Source organism: Accipiter gentilis, chromosome 12 (genome assembly GCF_929443795.1).
Source record: "Accipiter gentilis chromosome 12, bAccGen1.1, whole genome shotgun sequence".
Lineage (NCBI taxonomy): Eukaryota > Metazoa > Chordata > Aves > Accipitriformes > Accipitridae > Astur > Astur gentilis.
The window spans coordinates 341,842-363,843 of record NC_064891.1 but is presented as its reverse complement, the minus strand read 5'-3'; the positions used below and the strand labels follow the sequence as shown (position 1 = coordinate 363,843).

The following is a 22,002-nucleotide window of genomic DNA, read 5'->3' as shown; positions in this document are numbered from 1 at the left end:
CAAGCAATGGGAGTACATCTGTGCCTTAATAACCTTGTGCCTTAATAGCCTACACCTCCCTTTTACCAGTCCTGCAGTCACATTATAAAAAGATACTAGGAACACTACCTAGACCATATCTTTAAAATGAGCTGTTGCAAAAATCAATTAAGCTGCGTGTGTTGATAGGAAATGAAAATCCAATGAATTGTTGAACTCTGGTAGACAATTCTCCCTGTGTAGGTTTTGTCCTTCTTTAAGGCTGGATGATGAAACTAGGCTGTTTGTGTTCAGGGTTGGTTTTCAGCTCTTTCCTCCTGAAAGCCAGTGAGAAACTGAAATCTGCAGCAGGCAAAGGTTCTCAGCAGCCTCGGAGAGGATCAGACTCTAAATGTGGCTGTATATGACTTTCAGACATAAAAATTAATTCGCACACTCCTATTTCAAATGCTGCCTATGCTGAGCTTGTTTGGGGTTTTAATTACAAGAGCAATTTCATGGTGTTTTGAAAAAACTGATTCCCTGTTTTGTATCCATGTTATCAAGCAGGATTATTTGGAAAAGAGAGACAGCAAGCATCCTTCTAGGGAAGGAGGTGGGGAGGAAAGATGAGAGTTGTCTTGACTACAGACTCAAGCCACCCAAATAATTTCTGAACATTAAAGCCTGACTTATTGACAGCCAGGAGGGAAGTACCCAGGAGTGATCAGTGAAGTGCCTCAGGAAATGAGGCAGAGCTAAAAGCCTGGCCCCATGAAGGACCTTCCCACCTGCCATGCTTTTCAGGAGGGTTATTGTGGTGAGTTTCTTGACAGATGCTACAGACAAACACGTGGTCTCTAAAATACCAGTGGAGATACAGAAAATAATACCCATTTTCCCCAAATAACACTGCTAAAAGCCACTCTTCACTGACATTCTAAGATGTAGGCTCCACTGTAAGGAAAGAAGTGTGGCAAACTATGCAAACTGCATGCTTGCCATTGACTTTGCTAGATGTTAGCCTTAGGAAGACCTGCTGATGGACTGGGCTCTCGAGGTCGTGGTCATTCAGACTAGTTGCATCTTCATGGATGAACCAGAACTTTACCAAGGACAATTGAGCATCTATCTGCAAGCTTTCCATCCTGAGTGCTCCGGCCTGTGCCTGAGAGAGTGTATCCTTACTTAGGGCTGCAAAGTAGCCAGGTAAAATGAAGGCCCACTACTTATCCACGTTCAGTCAGAGTAGTGGGATAGGTCCCATGAAATTCCAGTCAGATGCTGCAGATCCTTCCATGCAACTGAAGGAGAGCAGACTATGTGAGCTAAATGCATGGATATGCAAAGGTATGAAATTGCTTATGGGAAGATTTTCAAAAGAATAGAAGGGATTTGGAAGCCTAAATTCAAAATCAGCTTTCACTGAAATTTGCCTTCCTCTATCTCTTAGCTCTTTTTGATAATAGAAGCTGGTAGCCATCCATCAAAGTTCAGCAGTAAGCACATAAGCTTGCAGGAGTTCAGATATAGACACCAACACCAAAAATCACACGCCCACTGGTGCAAAGATTAGAAGGGCAGTTCAGTCTGTGTTGGAAAAAACAGTCCTAGTGCTTTACCTCTTTAATCTGCTTTTCGCCTCAGCAGCCGTGATACTGGGTAGGTGGAACTTTAGTAGAAGAACATGAATGCAGTTTCTAACCTGAACTTATCAACATAAGAACAAAAAAAGGCATCAGTTCTCTGACCTTCCCGATTTTACCTGTTTTTCTTTGATGAGTCAGCATTTCATCTGCTTTAAACAGGAAGCCCTGCTGTGATAGAGTTGTAGTTCTGTTTGCACTGTTGGCTCTTCCCTGCTGTTTAAATGTCAGTTGTTTTGGATTTGCAAAGACATAAGGCTGTAGAACAGTCCATGAAGGACTGTCACTGGTAAATTCCAAGAGGAAAATCTCTTTTGCAGCAAACTGTGGGGAGGTGGGCAACAAAAGGTGAAAGCGGGGGGGGGGGGTATTTCAGGGACACTACAGTGCTGCCAGCATCACACACAAAGGCCTGTGTATTTTGTTCCCCAGGAACCTACCTTTTCAGCAGCAGAGCCCATGTGATGAGTACCTGTCTGCACCAGAAGGGACAAACAACTTTTTGTGTAACAGGACAAAATAGGTAAGCAAAACACCTTCTTGAGCCAAAGCTCAGTACCTTTCAAAAGTTACATGACTGTCAGGAGGCATGAGTGGTGCAGACTGCCTCATCCTGCCCTCTTGTCCCGTCAAGTACCTATGCAGCTCTTTCTGCTGCTTTATTGGTGCTGAATTACTGGGGTTTGCATAGTGATTTGAAGTAGTTGTTGAAGTTGTAGGTGTGGGGATTTTATAGAGAAATGAGCATTTAAGCATTATGCAGCCAAAGACTCTAGTCTCCTTTGTAGTACCAAACTATACATATACCAAGCTACCACAAAACAGTCCATATATATAATGTCACAGAGACAGAGAATTCTGGCATCACCTGTATTATATCTCATAGAAGTAGTAAACTAAGCAATAAAAATGACGGATTGGATTTTTTTTTTTTTTTAATGGATTGGAACAGCTATATTCTACTATAGGAAAATCAGAGAAGCCAGAAATGAGCTGTGTCATACATCTGCAACACATGCATATGAGATTATGATGTGTTCTAAGAGTTTGTCAGGAATAGCTAAATAATAAACACAAAGTAAGGTTAGAAGTAAGAGAAGAAGAGATTATGAGAAACACTAGACAGTAGTTTATCAAGAATAACCCGACACACCATTGGGGTTTCCAGCTAACTTAAGAGTCAGAAAGGCAGCTTCTTCTGATGTTTAAAATCAGCATTCATAGCATAGGCACAAGTACTAAAAGAGAAAGGATTATGAATGGAATAGATAAACCTGCAAGCATCCTTTTAGGGTGTATTTCAAGCTTAGGCTTTTGAATAGCAATTATGGAGGGCATTATTTTTCATTTCAATTTATGTCCTGGTAATCAATTATACACAGAGTTGGACAGAAGCCCTTTTGCTTCCCATTAGAAGAAAGCAAGCAAATAAAAATGAGGGTCCTGAATGTAATGAGTACTCTTTCTTTCCTTTTTCTACCTTTGATTCCAGTTAACTGAGCTAACTATGAGTTTTCGTCTTTGAAGGAAGCAAACTTGCCATACACAGCGAGGCTGCCTTTGTCACAGTCTAACCATTTCTTCATTTCTAGTTCCGCTTGTCAATGCAATTATTCCTCTGGCTTAAGATGACTCATGTAGGATCTCAACACTGGAGACCATAAACTGTGCATCCCTATCACTAAATTTTCACCAGTCACCTACAGAAGCAGGAATTAATGTTACCCAGCTGGGGTTTCTTGACCCCTGCCTATCATACTGATAAGTACAAGTTCTACAACTCTTTGTGTTGTCCTGTCCCTCTGCTGCCAGTAACCATGCGAGCAACCATTATCTCTAAGCTTACACAGTGTGTAGGCTTTAAGCCCTTTGAGACTGAAACCTCACTTTGTTTTATATAGACACAGGTATAGATGCAGATACAAATGTATTTTAGGCATAGATATAGATCATACGCATATACACATACACATATGCACAGCTCCTACCTGTTACAATAGCTGTGCAAAGCAAATGACAACAATAATAAAGTTGGCTGGCCATATAGACAACAGGACAGAAATATTTGGGATTTTCATATTTTTGCTTTCAGAGAGCTACAGCATCCTACTATTAGCTCTGCTATTTGTTCACAGCAACCACGACTATACTACGAAGTTAGATTGGGGTTTGAGTACAGTACTCAGGAAAATCCTTACTGCCTACCCATTGGCTTACCCTTTGTAGAAGGATGGAGAATCTCCTTCTCCATGCAAGCAAATTCAGACACAGAGGCTACAGCTCAATAAAACTGGGCAGTGCACTGTTCTTCTGGCCCTGTGGTCAGATAATGTATACTGACAGTAGCTCTCCTGCAAATTTTGTGGTATTTAGCCTTAGGTCTCCTCTGCACCTCGTGTGGTGTTCCTCTATTCCTCAGACTTATCTTCAGAGACTTTGGAGTCAAGGGAGAGTCATATTGCAGCCCACCAAGGAAGGTTTTCATAGCACGAACCAGTGGGTGTGTGCTGTACGTCCTGAGAGGTGGCACTGAGGGCATGTTCGATGTCCTATCACTGTCCATGATAGGAAAGTGCTGGAGGACAGAGAGAACCACATCAGTCTTGGCCACACAATCTGCTGGGAACAGTCTGGTGCACGTGTGCATAAGCTCTGTCTGGAAGAGTGCTAGTTGGCAGAGTCCAAAAGAGTGCTAAGGAGCATGCTAATTCAGTGGTGTGGGCTATCAGCAGCTTACTGCTCAGCTTCACTTTCTATTCTCGTTTTATTTAGCAAAATAATTGCAATCGGAGAGACTCCCAGCCTGTTTCTACAGATAGCGTGGAAGCCTTCAGCTTCAGCCATCTGGCATAGCAAGCTGCACCCACACACAGGCACTGTCACAGGCAGTGAGCATGGACCACATGACACCCAGCAATCCTTTCGCTTGTCTCTGCCCTGGTTTTCCCATCTCTGGTTCAGGGATAGTAAAGTTCCTTCTTTTTTGCTAAGGGTGTCAACATCTCTGGAAGAAAAAATTGAGAAGCGTTGGGGTGAAATACAGTCCACACAGTTAAAATCAGTATTGATGAAGTGATTTCTTAAAGGGTGTTCATTGTTTCCCGCAGTATTATTCCAATAATTAAATTGGAAGTTTGATCAGACACGTTTGTCTCCACAAAGAGCACATTGAGTTAAGGCTGTTAAGCATTTCCTATGGGAAAAGACTACTGGGTTTAATAAACTGACCTAGAGGATTTATGCTTTTTGCTGAGCTTGTCTGAAAAAAAAAGTCCTAAGTAAACTGATAAAGCCAAAGTTATGTTTTAATTAAAAAATCTATAGTCTTCAGCTTTCATTATAAAGCATCTTGACAACCTTAGGTGTGAAATCTTATTATTTGTTTGTGTGCTTGCCTCTTGTAAGTGATGATGTAGTTTTCTCCTCTGCTTGAGATAAAGATGATTAGGTTGCAAAGTCTAAAATTTGTTATTTTATGTATATTTTTTGTATTGTGGGATTTTTAAGCAAAAGCAACGAATCAATCAAGATGTCCCAGTGACTGTGAGAGCAGGTTAAATCACCTGTTCCTGACAAGGAGTTCCTACCCCATGAGAGAAATCGGACCATGGAATATCACATTTTAAATCAAGGCAGCTCTTCTGGGGAAGAAAGTTTGTTCCACCCCCTCCAACCAGCAGTGCCTACGCAGCATCCACTTCATGCTGCGCTACAGAGGAGAGGTTGTGCTGCTGCACACTCCCATCCCACCACGGCTGCATCCAGCTCTGTCATAACTACCTGTCAGACAGTGGTTTTGTCAGCACAAGAACTTTATCACTTCTTATGTGTAAAATACTCTTCTCTGCAGATCTCCCTGCCAGTTTGGTTCTGGTACGAGTAGCACGGCTGATGGAGGCGCGGGGAAGAAATGCACTGCTGAAGCGGCGAAGCCTACCAGCACTCGCTTCACATATGATTATGAAGTGGCCGTCGGCTTTTGGTGCCTCGGGGCACATCATGCTAGAGATGGCGGGAGGTACCAGGCTGAGCCTTAACCTAGCGCTAAGCCACACAGGATGAGCCAGCCTGAGGGGAACACTGCCAGGGCTACGGTGTCATCAGCCCGGACTAACTGACTGACCTACACCTATCTTAGCTCTCCCTGCACCAGTACGCAGCTTCTGTGCACTCAGTACAGGGGCGTCTGTGGACACTTACTGTCAGCTGTCTTTGAGGTCTAGAAGCGGAACTACGCTGAACTTGAGAGGCAGCAGACATGTGGCACTTGCACGCTTACACTCTGTGGAGTCATCCACATCAGAGTGTAACTGGGATGAAACACCGCCAAATGCAACGTGCGGTGTCGTCACGGTGGCAAAAACAGAGATTCAAAGAACTGAAAAACTGATTCACACTTCCCCAGCCCAGCTGCTGGGAGCAATCCTCGCAATCTGCTGGGGAAGGGGTTCTCTACCTCAGGTCCTGTCTTCAGGTTTGGTTCGGTGAGGAACGGCTGGGTAACTGTGGCCGTGCTCTGCTGGGATGGGCTTGTCCTCAGCCAGTGTGCAATGAAAGCAAGGCTAGCTGTTTCACCAGCTTGGTTACCTTAAATAAATTAAAAAGTCACACTGCTGCCAACAAACTTTAAAATCCAGTTGGGTACAAACAACTCTAATTTTAGAGGATTCCAGTGAATAGGAGAATGGCCCTAGACTTCTATTTTTCCGTGCAACCTCGAAAGGATAGAAATTGTTTGGCCCCATGGATGAATAAGCATAGATTCTACTGTTGAAAATATTCTGTATAGCAGGGTTAGTAGATTATGAGAGTTGTGAAGTATACAAATGAAAGTCTGTTTCATATAAACTCCGCTTGCGCAAATTCAGCTCCAGGTCCAAAAGGGAAACCGCAGCCCATTTCTCTTACACGGTATCAGGAAAACAAAAATTATAATAATTTTTTTCAAGCTAAATTGTGCCTCCATCATCAGATATGTAATTCCACAGTCTTTGAGTTTTATAGCTTGAAGGTCTCTTCCTTCCAAAGGAGGTCAGTGAAGTCTGAGAGGGGAAAGATTTTAACCCAAACACCACTTTTTTCATCTATCCCATCTGAAATGGGTTTATGAGGAGTATGTATGCATTAGTCATCCCATGTATTGGCTAGAATTAATAAGACACCCATTGCTTCTGATACATTATCAGTACAGAGCTGTTTACCTATATTGCATTTAGGTGAAATAATGTAGAGACACAGGTTTACTTGCTTGAGAGCATGATGTGAATTTTAAGGCTCAAATGATCACAGCAAATTCTCCTCAAAGTTCCTCAGTTTCCCCGGGCAACACTGTCCTCTGTGCATACAATTGATCTGTGTCTTCATTTGCCCTGGTTTCATTTTAACACGTTTCTCTCAGACTAAGGGAAGAAGGAAAGTCTAAAAATCAGTTACATCCTCACTGCCCCTGTTCTTGTGCACTCTTTCTTGCTTCTTGAAGTAGCTGCTCATCTGACTTTCTTACTTCTCCAGTTTCAGCACCTTCAGATTTCCTTACTACCTTTGTTTTAATTTTCTTTTAAAATAATACCCAATTTAATATTTTTTAAAGAATGAAGATGAGAGATGAAAATTACTATCAATTGCATAAATAAGCATTTATACTGCAGTATTAAAACTACAGCTCTTCAGCAACGCTAACTTTGCATAGATTACGTACATCTCCTACCTTCTTAGGGCAAAGAACCTGTAATTTGGCACAAAGTAGCCCCCTTATTGTGGAGTGGCATTTATAATGACAGTACCGGGTAAATAACTCAGGGATCCAAAGACAAAATTCATCCCTTAAGGTCATTATCTGGATTAATATAAGAAAAATCCCTGAGGGATTTCAGAAACTATGAAGCAAGGAAATGAATTATACTAATCTGTGAATTCAGTGGTTCTTTTGTGGTCTGACAGATAAAATGCAGATAATATTTTCCATCCAGTTATTACTCTTAGTGTTACCTAACTTATTCATATTTTCGCAATGTATGTATGTCCATTACACATTTTACGCAAGACATGGTTATGCCAGCCGTGGGGCAGCAGACAATTATTTCCAACTTAACCCTACCAAACAGCTTTTGCGCAGCTCTGCCATACAGTTTATATATAAATAGATATGCATACTAAACCCATTTGTTGTCCAGGCTTAATCCTTCTATTTTAATTGCTTATGCCCTCAAATCTATTTTTTTCTCAGCTTCACAATGATATACTTGCTGCTCAGTCTGCTGTTCCACGCGGAGACCACAATTCTCAGTGAAGACTATTTACTCATAGGGCTAGGTGAGAGGGTTCACCACTGTCCCCACGTACCAGAAACCCAGCTTCACCGGCCTCCCCGTAAGACCCTGGCAAGCTTACTCAGGATTACTCCTCCGCTTGTAGTCCAATGGCTGTAGCCCTGAACAGGCAACGTGACTTTTAACACTCGTCTGGAAGCAGCACAGCGCGGTGCCTGCAGGGCTGGTCCCAAGCTGCTATGTCCTCCACCGAGGTAAAAGCATGAAAGCCTCGGGAGAGTGCACAAGAGCAGCTCTTCTGCCTCCAGGATTGAGCTGGCTCGTGCCCAGCCGGTGCTGAGAGAATGCATGGGTGCAGCTGCACATAACTAATGATATACTGTTCGGTACTCTGCTGCTGCCTAAGCCTGGAGACATATTTCCGCCAGTAAAATTTGCAAGGTAGCAAAATGTGTTCTTCCAGGGAGGCCCAGAACTAAGTGCTGACCAGCTAAGATCCTAGATCCCATCTGATGGGATCCATGTGGTGGACAGCTCTCCCTTTTATAAGCCAACCCCAAATGAGAGCCCAAAGGAAGACCCACGCAGAGATTTGCATGGTGCTGTTCTCCTTGCTCTCCTCCTGCCTGTAATGCAGTATCTTTGTAGTAGAAGTACTCATGAAGAAGGCGGGGGGGGCGCAAATTAAATTCTGTCTATATCTGTTTTGATATCCTTGGCCTGGAACCTGAGTGCCATGCAAAGGTCATATCCACTTGCCCATAAAATCACGATATTCAATGTTTAATTATTTCATATACAATAGAACAGCTCTAAGAAGACTTATGTTGCTGTCTCAGGAGAGACTGCAGTGCACTGGCTAGGTCACTCTCCTGACACCTGAGGCACCATGGTTCAAACACTTGCCCTGAATCAGCAATGACATTTCATTTTGGGTGCCCCACCACCTACTTGCAAATTCTTCAATGAGCGGTCCTGCTGGTGTTCTTTGGCTTTGTATAAAACTTGTACTTGTTCAACAGGAAAAGAATATAATGCTTTTAAAAAAACTAATTAAAGCACTAACAGGTGAACGGGGAGACCTGGATTCCAGTTCCTATTTCAGGCGAAGCGAGGCTCCCCTGCAGACTCCTCAGTGGTTAGAGCTTGCTTATAGGTTCACTTTCCTTTAGGGGGAAATGGGGACAAACCCAAAGCTTCCACATCCTTTGAGAGCTGGGATTTGGGGCAACTCTAAGGGATGTTGCTACCTCATTGCTTTTGGTGAGAAAATGCCTAATTTTCCTACAACATGAAGGGGTACTAAAGCACATAGCCGTGTTTGTGCGGGAACGGAGTCCTGAGGAGCGACTAAGCTATGCGACAGGCTGTGCATGCTGGCTCTTCCACGTCCCATCTTCAAGCGCCCACGGGAAAATCCACACCCTGCAGTGAGACACCGTGCGGAAGTTTGTGACCCTAAAGCAGGCACTGACCCAGGCACCACCTCCACGTGAAAGCAATGCAATAAATTAGTGCACCAACTTTGGCTCAACTTGATGGCTGCAGAGGAAGCTTGGGAAGCCGTAAAATAAAGATACCATGAAACAGACCGAAAGATAATTTGTAATTAATCACTTTTATACAGGATGAAGTAAAGCAGACTTAAAATTACGGAGAATTAGCCTGGCAATTGTAGCTTTAGCACCCACTGCCATGGCTACTCCAAAACTGTCTATATACCACACTCTAACAGGCTTAGAAGAGTTGAAACAGAACTTTTAAACCATTTGCTTTTTAAATAAAGGATGCTATTTGTGGCAATAATACTTTTGATGACGGGTTCAGAGTCAACTGTGATACATGTGACTGATGTCCATAATAATTGCACACTTCTGTAATCCTTCCTCACCCATAACAGTTTTGTGCTTACATTTTGGATATTATTAATACTCAGACAAAAATAACTTGTGGACAGTATCATGTTCTCAACATGGTTGAGAATGAATCTATTTTTGTAAAACTGTTTAAGAATGATGGATACTTTTTCCTGCTTGAGTAAACACTAGCTAATTCTCTAGACCTCCCCTCTCTGTTCATGAAAATCCAGGTCCAAATGATTTCATGGATATTTAAACGGTGATGCCCAATACTGCACACACAAAGAAGAATTTCTCCACTTGATAAAGATCTGATACCATTCATTACATTGCTAATACTTCAGTACCGGAGCTTTGTTAGGTTTTAATTTGTAAGAGAGAACACACTGAATTTAGGAACAATGAAAAATGGAGAGAAAAAAATGAGGCAGCTGAAATGCAGCTGTGGAAAGAGACTCCAAGTGAAAGCATCACGCTTATTTTTATTCTAGATAAGCAACAGGGCAGCTTGGAATGAACATGGGTTGACTTTTTTTTCGTCTCTTTAATGAGTTCAAAGAGGCTAAATAAAGACACAGAAGAGTTGAATATTGCTGTGTACAACACAGTAAACATTAAAATTTTATACCTGAGCAAAAAAGGATTTTAACTACTAACTACAGCATGCAGAATAACTGATAAGTTATCACACAAACCTAGCATACTGTTATTAGGTTACAGCCATTCAGATGTTCTTAATTTTTACAAAGGCTAAAGATGGAAAAAGCTCTAAGACGAGATGAGTGTGTGACATAAAACCACAATAAGGAAAAGCACATTACCATCTAGCAGCCTTTCCAGAGGATCAGAATTATCTGCTGTTTTATTATCCAGGGAGAAAGCAGCAACAATTCAAAGCCTGTGGAGTTAATAACATGTTAGACATTTAAGCAGGTCCTGAAAATTAAAATATTGGCAGTTTATGAAGTGCTCACAGAAGACCTGAGCCTGCATCCCCTGCCCTCAAATGCCACTTTAAAGCATTGCATTTGTGAGCTGCTCCCAGCACAGAATGAAAGCCAGGGATCTGCAGGGAATGACTGATCAGGTCACAGGCTCGTGATTTTCTCACCAGCAGAACCACAGCCAATTCTTATGGAATGACTTTTTACCCCATTTGGTTGACCAAAACCCACATTTCATTTTATGTAGAAACTTGACCTTTCTTCACATTGAATCTGTTGTTTGGGTGGGGTGTTGTGGTGTTTTTTTTTCTTTTCTCTTTTCTTTTTTTCCCTTAATCCATTTCAAAAGCTCTGGTTTGAAGTACTTCAGTGCAAGTCAAAAAACAGTAACATATTTCTCTTCTTAATTCCCTTATCTTCGCAAAAGATGCCTGTGGGAGAGAAGGGGTCTGAAAAGTTTGAGCTTTAACCAGCACAGCCCATTCCCCCCAAACAGGCTCCATTCTCCTGGCAGACCTCTGCTCTCCATATCCAACATAAAATTTACCTGCTCCCACCATCAATATTCCTGTGCTACAAACCAGCCTTTTGCCTTCCTAGAGCAAAACCAGCAAACTCTGCCTTTGTCATTTAGACTTGTCAAAAAGAGATGAGAGAGATGGGAGAGTCTCTTTCCCTGTTAGAGACAGCCATAAACAAGGTCTCTCCTTTTTATTTCCTTGCAGTTGTATAGTTACATAATCTTGATGGCAATCAACTCCCCTCGAATCATACCACTTGCTTTGACTTGCCTGCTACTTTTCTTTCCCCATTCAGGAAAAAACCTATGCATTAAAAATGCATGTGTCAAAATGGATTTATCCCTTTGTCCACGACATACTCATTTCTTCTTTAAAGTCAGACATCTTAGACATTGGTAGGTTGTGTGAAAGAGTCTCCAGGGAACTGCATCCTTTTTGCTTCTAGTTTCTTCCTGGCTTTGAAAGCTGCTGATACTTCAGGGTGGATGGAGTCCAGCCGCTGTTCGCACTGGAAGGCCGTGAGGAAGGCCGTCCTGTAGTTGCTATTCATCCAGCCATAGAGAAGGGGGTTAGCAAACGTTGAGCACATGGCAATGACATGAAACACTGTGTAGATCAGTTTGTACTCTTTCAGGTCTAACACCTGACTGTCAATGTCACTGACTAGCTGGAAGGTGTGAAATGGCAGCCAGCTGACGGCAAACACCACAACCACACACACCAGCATCTTGGTGGTTTTCTGCCGCCGATGGTGGTAGTGGTCATTCCCCGCCCCAGGACTAACATGGTTCTTGAGCTTGGTCCAAATACGGGTGTAGGCATAGGAGATGACGGCCAGTGGCAGCACGTACTGGATCAGGAGCATGGAGATGCTGTAGATGGTGCCATAGTTGAGCTGCCCCTCCCCTGGCCACTTCTCAGAGCAGACCACAATCTTGAAGTCAGGAATGATCTCAATCAGGGAGTACTCACGGAAGATGGCCAGAGGACTTGCCAACAGGGCACTGATTGCCCAGGCAACTCCTATAATGAGGAAGCTGATGCGCTTCGAGATTTTGCTTTCCAGGTGGTAGACAATGCAGCGATGCCGATCCAAAGCAATCACAGTCAAAGTAACGGTAGACACATGCACAGCAAGAGCCTGGGCATAAGGCACCAGGTGGCACAAGACCGGGCCCAGCTTCCATTCACCCAACAGCGTGTAAACCAAAGTGAAGGGCAGGCACAAGGTATTCACCAGCAGGTCAGCCACAGCCAGGTTGGCAATGAAGAAGTTGGTCACTGTGCGCATGCTTTTGAACTTGATGATCACGTGGATCACCAGGGAGTTTCCAATCACCCCCAGCAGGATGATGGAGCAGTAAGCAAAGATGAGGATTATCTGCACTTCAACTAGCGTTGTGCTGTCCTTCAGTTCTGGTTTAGGGTCCAGAGCCAATTCGTTGAGCGGTGTGGTGTATCTCGGCAAGTACAGCTTGGTGAACAGCTCCATTTTCATTCCATCTGTTGTCTGGTTGCCTTCACCTACTGCTTCCAGGGGCCCCATTCTTGCAGCAGCCTGGCCTAAGCAACAGAGCTGTCCCTGAAAACCAAACAGTACAAGAACATGTGGAGAAATCAGTCCACAGTGTCTAAGACAAAAAGTAACGAGCTAAAGCTTACAGCTCCGTCCTCCTCTAACCCACGTGCTACATTGCAGGATTAAGAGAAGATCTGCCTTAATATATTTAAATTCTGTTGCCCTTACATTTGAAGCCTGATCCCGTAATATTATTCAGGCATGACTCCTGCTGAAAATTGGGACAGATTTCAAAAGCATTTCAAAGACAAAGTTTGCCTAAGTAAATGCAGAAGGATTAAGATCCTGCTGGGCAGCATATCCTTTTCTACAATCCACTACCTAAAACTACTGCTGATTTAGCACAAAATTCCATTAATACCTACAGGAATTCTACATGGAACGGCACAATCCAGACTGTTATTAGCATAATAATCTTCTGACTTTTCCTTAATGGAAAGTGTTTCCTTTAAATAGTTACTAAATTCTTAGAGATTTATGCCCCTCCTTAATACCAGAGAACTAATTACTGAGGTCTTTCTTTAAGAAACTTTCTTTCAGGAAAGTTTGTGCCACAAGGCAAGCAAAAATTCCACTCTAATGGAACTGAAATGATAGCATTTCTCTGAACTGACTGTGTAACCTAGTCATGCTGAATTTAACTCAAGAAACAATTAAAACTCAGTTATACATAATATTTCCTTTCTGTGCAATGTTTGAGAAAACACAGCTTCTTGGAGGCTGCCAATCAGAGATTCATTTCTGACTGCAGTCACAGAGAAGAGCAAATCATTCCCCTGCTGATGTCAGTAAGAATTTCACCACTGGCATCAAAATCACATTCTGTTGCCTTCTTTACACAGGCTGAGCCAAATTCTATGCTGCCCTAGGACTTTAGTAGCCACAGGTGGATATATGGATGTTTTACAGTTAATTGCTGACTTGGACTTCAGTCCTATGTAAAATGTGCATGTCCCCATGCAGATTGCCCAGGCCATGGGTGGCATGCTAAGTGAGCACCGTGCACCTGGGGACTCCTTGGCTTGACCTGGGAAAATACTACGAAATTGCCACTGCCCAGTGGACTCATCGAGAAAACACCATGGTTTGCCACTGAGGGGAAAGCCAAACCTGAGTTACAAACTCTACTTCCCCACTCATACGTTCCCTAAGGAAAGCAAGAATAGAGAAGAAATGTCACTTCCTTACCATCAGGTGTTACACATAGCTTAATCCATCTCAAATTCAGGTCTGCCTAAAGAGACTGTCTAGCTATTAATGCCTTCGACTTCACATGGCTTTTTAATTTTTTATTAGTTTTTTTAATCAGATCCACTTCATTGTAGGTTATCATCCCTATCTCTGTCCCCATCAACTATCTATCAGTGACATCCTTAGGCATGATTTTCTAACTGAGAAAGGAGGGTTGCTAACCAGCAGGTGACTGAGACCTTTGTGTTTGCTTGCATCCCACACAATACCCCAAAGGATTTCTCAGTGCAAGCTCTTTTTGCAAAAGCGACAGATCGACTGCATGAACTGAAAGGTTATTTTCCCCCCAACTAAACTGCTCAGAATTGTGCTATACTGTTTAGTCTGCACTTACTGTACAATTAATAGTGTAAGCCTGGGGTGTGAAACACTGCAAGATACATAGCTGAGATGTACCAGCTGTTCATACAAGCTTAGCCTGCAGATTTTAGTAATATAATCAGTTATCAACTACTAACCTAAGCACAGGTGGCAGGAAGGGATTCCTCATCAATACACCTTTAGTCCACCAGGTTAAAGATGTAAGAGATCCACCACTATTTGCACAGCCAGGGCTATACAGGAGTGCCGAACTCTGCTGAGCTTTTTCCTTCAACCCGTGTACCTACATCCAAGAATTACGCTTGCATATATTATTAGAGTAGAGATTTGGTGATGTCCCAGGACTGGCAGGTGCTCCAAAATCTCATAATTTTTTCAGTGCAAAATAAAAGCAGGTCATATTTACACACTGTAGTAGAAAGGTGAGGGGGGAAGGCAAATTTCACAGGTTTTTCCCCTTCTTTGCCATAAATCCAGGCAGGAGGATGTAGCTCAGCCAAAGAGTGTAGCATCCCTTTCTTCCCCAAAATATTTTCACCTGTTTCTCTAGTCCCTGACTTTCTATTGATTCCTAATTCCAGCCCCCCCAACCCCCACCCCCCCCCACCCCCCTTTTTTAGCAAAGCCTTCTTTTCTTCTGCTGGCTTTATTTTATTTGTTACTGCCCTGTTTGGGCCGATGAAAGGTGTTTTGATCTTGTCAATAAGACAAAGCTGAGGGAGGGAGGAGGGACGACCAGGGTTTTAAGCAGAGATAAGCTGGCGTGTTAGTAAGTGATGAAATAAACCAGACAAGTTTGACATTGTCAGTGGGACAGTTAAGTGGGCAAAGAATCGGCTGCTTTCAGAGTATGGGGGAAAGACTGAGGTGCCATTTGATACCTCAGGTAGTGTTTGACAGGACCCTTTCTGCTCTTTTTTGGTATAAACTCCCCAGCTGACAGCATTTATTTGCACACCTTGAATACTGCCCAGCGCTGGGGGGGGGGGGGGGGGGGGGGGGGACCGGGGTGTCCAATTTTTTTTTTCCCCCAGCAGTCAGATCCTCAGGGGCGGGCATCCAATTGCCTCTTAACTTTGGGCAGAGGAAGGCCCGCAGAGGATTTACATCGGCTCCGACAGCAAGTGAGCACAAAGGGCGGAACAGGCGATTACATCGGCCAGCAGCATCGCCATCAGGACCGCAGCGCCCGCGCTGGGGAAGGGGTCTGGGGGCTTGCTCCAGCCGAACGAAGGGGACGGCAAGCGTGCCTCTCGGCTGCCGCCGCCCTCCCGCTCCCCCGCCGCCCTCCCGCTCCCCCGCTGCCCTGCCCAGAAGGAGGCACCCGCCCCCCCGCCCCACGCTGCGGGGAACCCGCCGATGCCCCACGCCGGCCGCGCTCGCTCCTCGGCGCCCCTCTGCCAAATTTTCCCCTACCCTCCCGTCCCGGAGAGGCGAGGCGAGCGCGGCCACCGCCGGCTACTGCCATAGGAGCCGTTCTCCCAGGGCAGAGAGCGGAGTGCCTTCGCCCCGCCAGAGGAGTACGGTACGGGGCACGGCACGGTACCGGGCACGGCACGGCACGGCACGGGGCCCGCCCGCTCCCCCTCGCACACTCACCGGAGCGGCTCTCTCCTCCCTGGCGCGGCCCGTCCAAAGTTTGGAGGCGCCGGCGGCCCCCGCCCGCCGGTGGGGGGGGGGGCGGGACGGGGCGGGACGGGGCGGCCCGGTCCCGCCGCCCCGGGGAAGGGCCCCGCCGCCCCGCCCGCCGGGCTTCGGCGGCTCACGCTGAGCCTCTTTCCCAGTTTTCCCAGTCCCCAAACTGCCTTCTGGAGCGGCGTAAAGGGGCTGACGGTGCCTTTGCTCCGAAGAACTGCTGAAACCCTTGGGTACGAGCACCCCGGCTTGCACAGATGCGCTGTTCCTCCCTCCTAAGAAGATGTGGATGGATATTGCCAGAGCAGGTGTAAGGATGAATAAAGCATTTACGTGTTCTGTCCAGAGTGAAACAAAAGATCGCGTATTTATTTACAGAGGTAAAGACAACAGCTGCTGTATTTATTTAGTTCGGTACTCGGTGACCTTTCAGAAAAGCTCTCTTGCCAGCCAGCGTAACTGAGGGCTAGCTCCAGCCAGCATTGTCGCCCTGCTGGTGGGGTCTAGCTTCGTGAAACCCACCAGGGGGTTCTACTTCGTCTTTTGCTGTGTGCCTGATGCCTCTTTCCTAGGCATAACTTCTGAGGTTCGAGGGAGTGTCTTCTCTGTGTGCAGTTGGAGGTCCCCGTTCACTGGGCTGTGCTTCAGCCCTAGTTCTTGCTCCCAAGAATGGGAACCAGGAGACTCTGCTTACTCTGTGGCTACGGCACTGATGCTTGGACAATTCTCATCCCAAACCTTACAGAAGCTGCTATCCAGAACGGGAATGCTCCTTTACTTTCTGTCACATAGGTAAATTTGCCTTAATATTTCAGGTAGGTTCAAGGATCAGCAACCTTAGCTTCCCTCTTCTGTCCTCCTCTTCTTCCAAAGGAGACTCTGAACAAGAGCTCTTTCTTTGTCAAAGGTAATGCTCCTTGCTTTGGTTATACCTCAATATGTTTCTCTTATCAGAGGACAGAATGTAAATGGAGTATCAAGGAGTAACTTCAGCCATTTACAGTTGGTTTTGAAATTCAAAACACGTCTTGAGAACCCCCTTAGATCTTTACTAATTCAGGCTGTCTCTTCACAAAGGGCCTTGCTCTTAGTCCTTCAGCCCTTCTGAGACTGTTAATGGAATGCTCCTAGCTTGTTGCAAAATAAATTTCTCTGATGCCTAAATAAAGAGCCAGGAGTTTCAATTCTCCTACCCCTGTTTATTTCATTTTCCAAGTCAATTTAATTGTAGGATTTACTTTTTGGTCTACCAGCAGACACAAATCCATGCCATGAGTTTTAGTATTTAGAGCACTTGTATAATATACGGCCATAACAGCCTGCAGTTCTTCCCTTTCCTTCTCTTACAAATAGTCAACAGCGGCATTTCACTCATCTCAGGGGTGTTGCTATCATGCTCTACTCTGCACGCTCTTTCTAGCTCAACATACATTTTCCCTTGTCCTAATGTCTTGGAGGGTGTAGTGAAATGCTACAAATTCTTATAATCTGTCCAGCTCAGGATCCCATAGCTAAGGAAAAGCTGTTCCTTACTTTCACTTCCAAACTCCTAGAGAAAGTCAAGAAGATGTGCAAGTTCCTAGAAGCTGTGAAGCCAGCAAGGGCTGGCTTCCCGTGCAAGGGAGACAAGGTGTTATTTCCTGCTACAAGGTCATTCTGTGTTCAGGCACAACTGAAGTGCTTAATGGAAGTGCATTTCCAATAAACAACAGCAGTTTTTATTGCTCATAAAAGAGTGGCAGTGAAGGGCCCCGTAAACACCACCTTGAACCAAAAGCCCATGAAAACTAACATCAAGGGCAGAAAGAGCAAAGTAGCAAATGGGCTGTTCAATATGAAACGTGCTGCTGGGTGACCACCTCCAAAGCACCTGTGGATACTTTCCTTTGTGCGCACTTAAATTTCCATCCCATAAACCATAACAAGCCATGAGTCATTGAATCACAGAACCTCCAGAGGTCTTCTCATCCAACCTCATGCTCGAAGCAGGTCTAGGTGCATCAGGTTACCCCGTGCCATGTCCAGGAGAGTTTTGAGGATCTCCAAAATGAGAGCTACTGCCCTCACTGGGCAGCCCATCCCAGGATTTGACAACCCTCACAGTAAGACAAAATTTCCTCATGCCAAGTCAGTTTCCCACGTTCCAGCTTGTACCAAATGCTTCTCGTCCTAGCCCTGTGCCCCTCCTAGTAGGTGTGGACAGTAGTTAGATTTCCCTTTAGCCTTGGCTTCTTTAAGGCTGAACAAACTCAGGTCCCTTAGCCCCACTTTGAACATTACGTGGTCCAGCCCCGATCATCTTGGTGGCCCTTTGTTGGACTTACTCCAGTCTGTCAATGTCTTTCTAGCACTGGAAGCCCCAAACTGGACCCAGTAGTCCAGATGTGGTCTCACAACTGGTGAATAGAAGTCAATAGTCACTTCTCAACCTGCTGGCTACACCCTTGATATGTCTTGATACAGACTGTAAGTTAAACTGCATAAGTTGGCTTGCGCTAAATAAGTGAGCCACGTGAACTTTCAATCCCAACTTCCTATTTAAGGCAAGCCTATAAATGAGCTTTTGCTGGGAATATGTATATGTAGTAAGGTGAAATACATAGTCTAGCTTAACAACTTGAAAAAATATCTGTTGGACATATGTTGTTTCTGCTGTAAATCACACTTGTGGAAGTATGGCAGGGTGTAAGAAATTTGATATACATAGCTTACCTCCAGCAGTATCTGTTTAACTCTCTTTAATGTTAGAAAATTGGCTTGTCAAATTCCATCCAACGTAGAGGTTTTTTCAGAGGCAATAATAAGCATTTCTGCCAGCTCCTCAGAAGTTTAACAATTCTCAGGAGCAAAAGAAAGGTCTGCACGTAGTACCCAGACTTGAAGCAGTAATGATTTCTGTTTCAATCACAGAACTAGGAAAGAATTGCCAGCCTTTGTCCATAAATTGTCCAAAATCAGATTTGCAGGTCTTCACTATCCCCCTGCAGCCTATCCACAGGCACAACAGCACTGGGGATCTCTGCTTTCCCAGAGACTCAGCATGTCATGGTGCTCTTTCTCGGCAGAAGCTTTTTCTGAAAAGGCAAACTTACGGCTCCTTCTCCCACAAGGAAGGTGCCAGCCCTGAAAGAAATTGCTGATCTTCAGTATCCCTCTGCAGCCTATCCACAGGCACAACAGCACTGGGGATCTCTGCTTTCCCAGAGACTCAGCATGTCTCGGTGCCCGTTCTCGGCAGAGCCTTTTTCTGAAAAGGCAAACTTACGGCTCCTTCTCCCACAAGGAAGGTGCCAGCCCTGAAAGCTAATGCAGGTCTTCACCGTCCCTCTGCAGCCTATCCACAGGCACAACAGCACTGGGGATCTCTGCTTTCCCAGAGACTCAGCATGTCACGGTGCTCTTTCTCGGCAGAAGCTTTTTTCTGAAAAGGCAAACTTACGACTCCTTCTCCCACAAGGAAGGTGCCAGCCCTGAAAGCAAATGCAGGTCTTCACTATCCCTCTGCAGCCTATCCACAGGCACAACAGCACTGGGGATCTCTGCTTTCCCAGAGACTCAGCATGTCACGGTGCTCGTTCTCGGCAGAAGCTTTTTTCTGAAAAGGCAAACTTACGGCTCCTTCTCCCACAAGGAAGGTGCCAGCCCTGAAAGCAAATGCAGGTCTTCACTATCCCTCTGCAGCCTATCCACAGGCACAACAGCACTGGGGATCTCTGCTTTCCCAGAGACTCAGCATGTCACGGTGTTCTTTCTCGGCAGAAGCTTTTTTCTGAAAAGGCAAACTTACGGCTCCTTCTCCCACAAGGAAGGTGCCAGCCCTGAAAGCAAATGCAGGTCTTCACTATCCCTCTGCAGCCTATCAACAGGCACAACAGCACTGGGGATCTCTGCTTTCCCAGAGACATGCATGTCACGGTGCTCTTTCTCGGCAGAAGCTTTTTCTGAAAAGGCAAACTTAAGTCTCCTTCTCCCACAAGGAAGGTGCCAGCCCTGAAAGAAATTGCTGGTTTTCACCGTCCCCCTGCAGCCTATCCACAGGCACAACAGCACTGGGGATCTCTGCTTTCCCAGAGACTCAGCTTGTCACGGTGCTCGTTCTCGGCAGAAGCTTTTTTCTGAAAAGGGAAACGCCTGGCTCCTTCTCCCACAAGGAAGGTGCCAGCCCTGAAAGCAAATGCAGGTCTTCACTATCCCCCTTGCAGCCTATCCACAGGCACAACAGCACTGGGGATCTCTGCTTTCCCAGAGACTCAGCATGTCACGGTGCTCGTTCTCGGCAGAAGCTTTTTTCTGAAAAGGCAAACTTACGGCTCCTTCTCCCACAAGGAAGGTGCCAGACCTGAAAGCTAATGCAGGTCTTCACTATCCCTCTGCAGCCTATCCACAGGCACAACAGCACTGGGGATCTCTGCTTTCCCAGAGACTCAGCATGTCACGGTGCTCTTTCTCGGCAGAAGCTTTTTTCTGAAAAGGCAAACTTACGGCTCCTTCTCCCACAAGGAAGGTGCCAGCCCTGAAAGCTAATGCAGGTCTTCACTATCCCTCTGCAGCCTATCCACAGGCACAACAGCACTGGGGATCTCTGCTTTCCCAGAGACTCAGCATGTCACGGTGCTCGTTCTTGGCAGAAGCTTTTTTCTGAAAAGGCAAAGTTAGGGCTCCTTCTCCCACAAGGAAGGTGCCAGCCCTGAAAGAAATTGCTGGTCTTCACGGTCCCCCTGCAGCCTATCCACAGGCACAACAGCACTGGGGATCTCTGCTTTCCCAGAGACTCAGCATGTCATGGTGCTCTTTCTCGGCAGAAGCTTTTTTCTGAAAAGGCAAACTTACGGCTCCTTCTCCCACAAGGAAGGTGCCAGTCCAGAAAGCTAATGCAGGTCTTCACTATCCCTCTGCATCCTATCCACAGGCACAACAGCACTGGGGATCTCTGCTTTCCCAGAGACTCAGCATGTCACGGTGCTCTTTCTCGGCAGAAGCTTTTTTCTGAAAAGGCAAACTTACGGCTCCTTCTCCCACAAGGAAGCTGCCAGCCCTGAAAGAAATTGCTGGTTTTCACCGTCCCACTGCAGCCTATCCACAGGCACAACAGCACTGGGGATCTCTGCTTTCCCAGAGACTCAGCATGTCTCTGTGCCCGTTCTCGGCAGAGCCTTTTTCTGAAAAGGCAAACTACGGCTCCTTCTCCCACAAGGAAGGTGCCAGCCCTGAAAGCTAATGCAGGTCTTCACCGTCCCCCTGCAGCCTATCCACAGGCACAACAGCACTGGGGATCTCTGCTTTCCCTGAGACTCAGCATGTCACGGTGCTCTTTCTCGGCAGAAGCTTTTTTCTGAAAAGGCAAACTTACGGCTCCTTCTCCCACATGGAAGGTGCCAGCCCTGAAAGCTAATGCAGGTCTTCACCGTCCCCCTGCAGCCTATCCACAGGCACAACAGCACTGGGGATCTCTGCTTTCCCAGAGACTCAGCATGTCACGGTGCTCTTTCTCGGCAGAAGCTTTTTTCTGAAAAGGCAAACTTACGGCTCCTTCTCCCACATGGAAGGTGCCAGCCCTGAAAGAAAATGCAGGTCTTCACTATCCCTCTGCAGCCTATCCACAGGCACAACAGCACTGGGGATCTCTGCTTTCCCAGAGACTCAGCATGTCACGGTGCTCGTTCTCGGCAGAAGCTTTTTTCTGAAAAGGCAAATTTAGGGCTCCTTCTCCCACAAGGAAGGTGCCAGCCCTGAAAGAAACTGCTGATCTTCAGTATCGCTCTGCAGCCTATCCACAGGCACAACAGCACTGGGGATCTCTGCTTTCCCAGAGACTCAGCATGTCACGGTGCTTGTTCTCGGCAGAAGCTTTTTTCTGAAAAGGCAAACTTACGGCTCCTTCTCCCACAAGGAAGGTTCCAGCCCTGAAAGCAAATGCAGGTCTTCACTATCCCTCTGCAGCCTATCCACAGGCACAACAGCACTGGGGATCTCTGCTTTCCCAGAGACTCAGCATGTCTCGGTGCCCGTTCTCGGCAGA

At 45.6% G+C, this 22,002-nt stretch overlaps 1 protein-coding gene across 1 annotated transcript; it reads right to left on the bottom strand.

Moving 5' to 3' along the window:
• Nucleotides 1–11,444: 11,444 nt before the first annotated feature.
• Nucleotides 11,445–16,039, bottom strand: LOC126044817 (neuropeptide Y receptor type 2-like). The gene is made up of 2 exons (XM_049815041.1): nucleotides 15,948–16,039; nucleotides 11,445–12,779 (listed from the first exon to the last, which is right to left on the bottom strand). The coding sequence occupies exon 2, from the start codon at nucleotides 12,741–12,743 to the stop codon at nucleotides 11,583–11,585; it is 1,161 nt and encodes a 386-aa protein (XP_049670998.1). The 5' UTR covers nucleotides 12,744–12,779; nucleotides 15,948–16,039; the 3' UTR covers nucleotides 11,445–11,582.
• Between the last annotated feature and the right edge of the window lie 5,963 nt (nucleotides 16,040–22,002).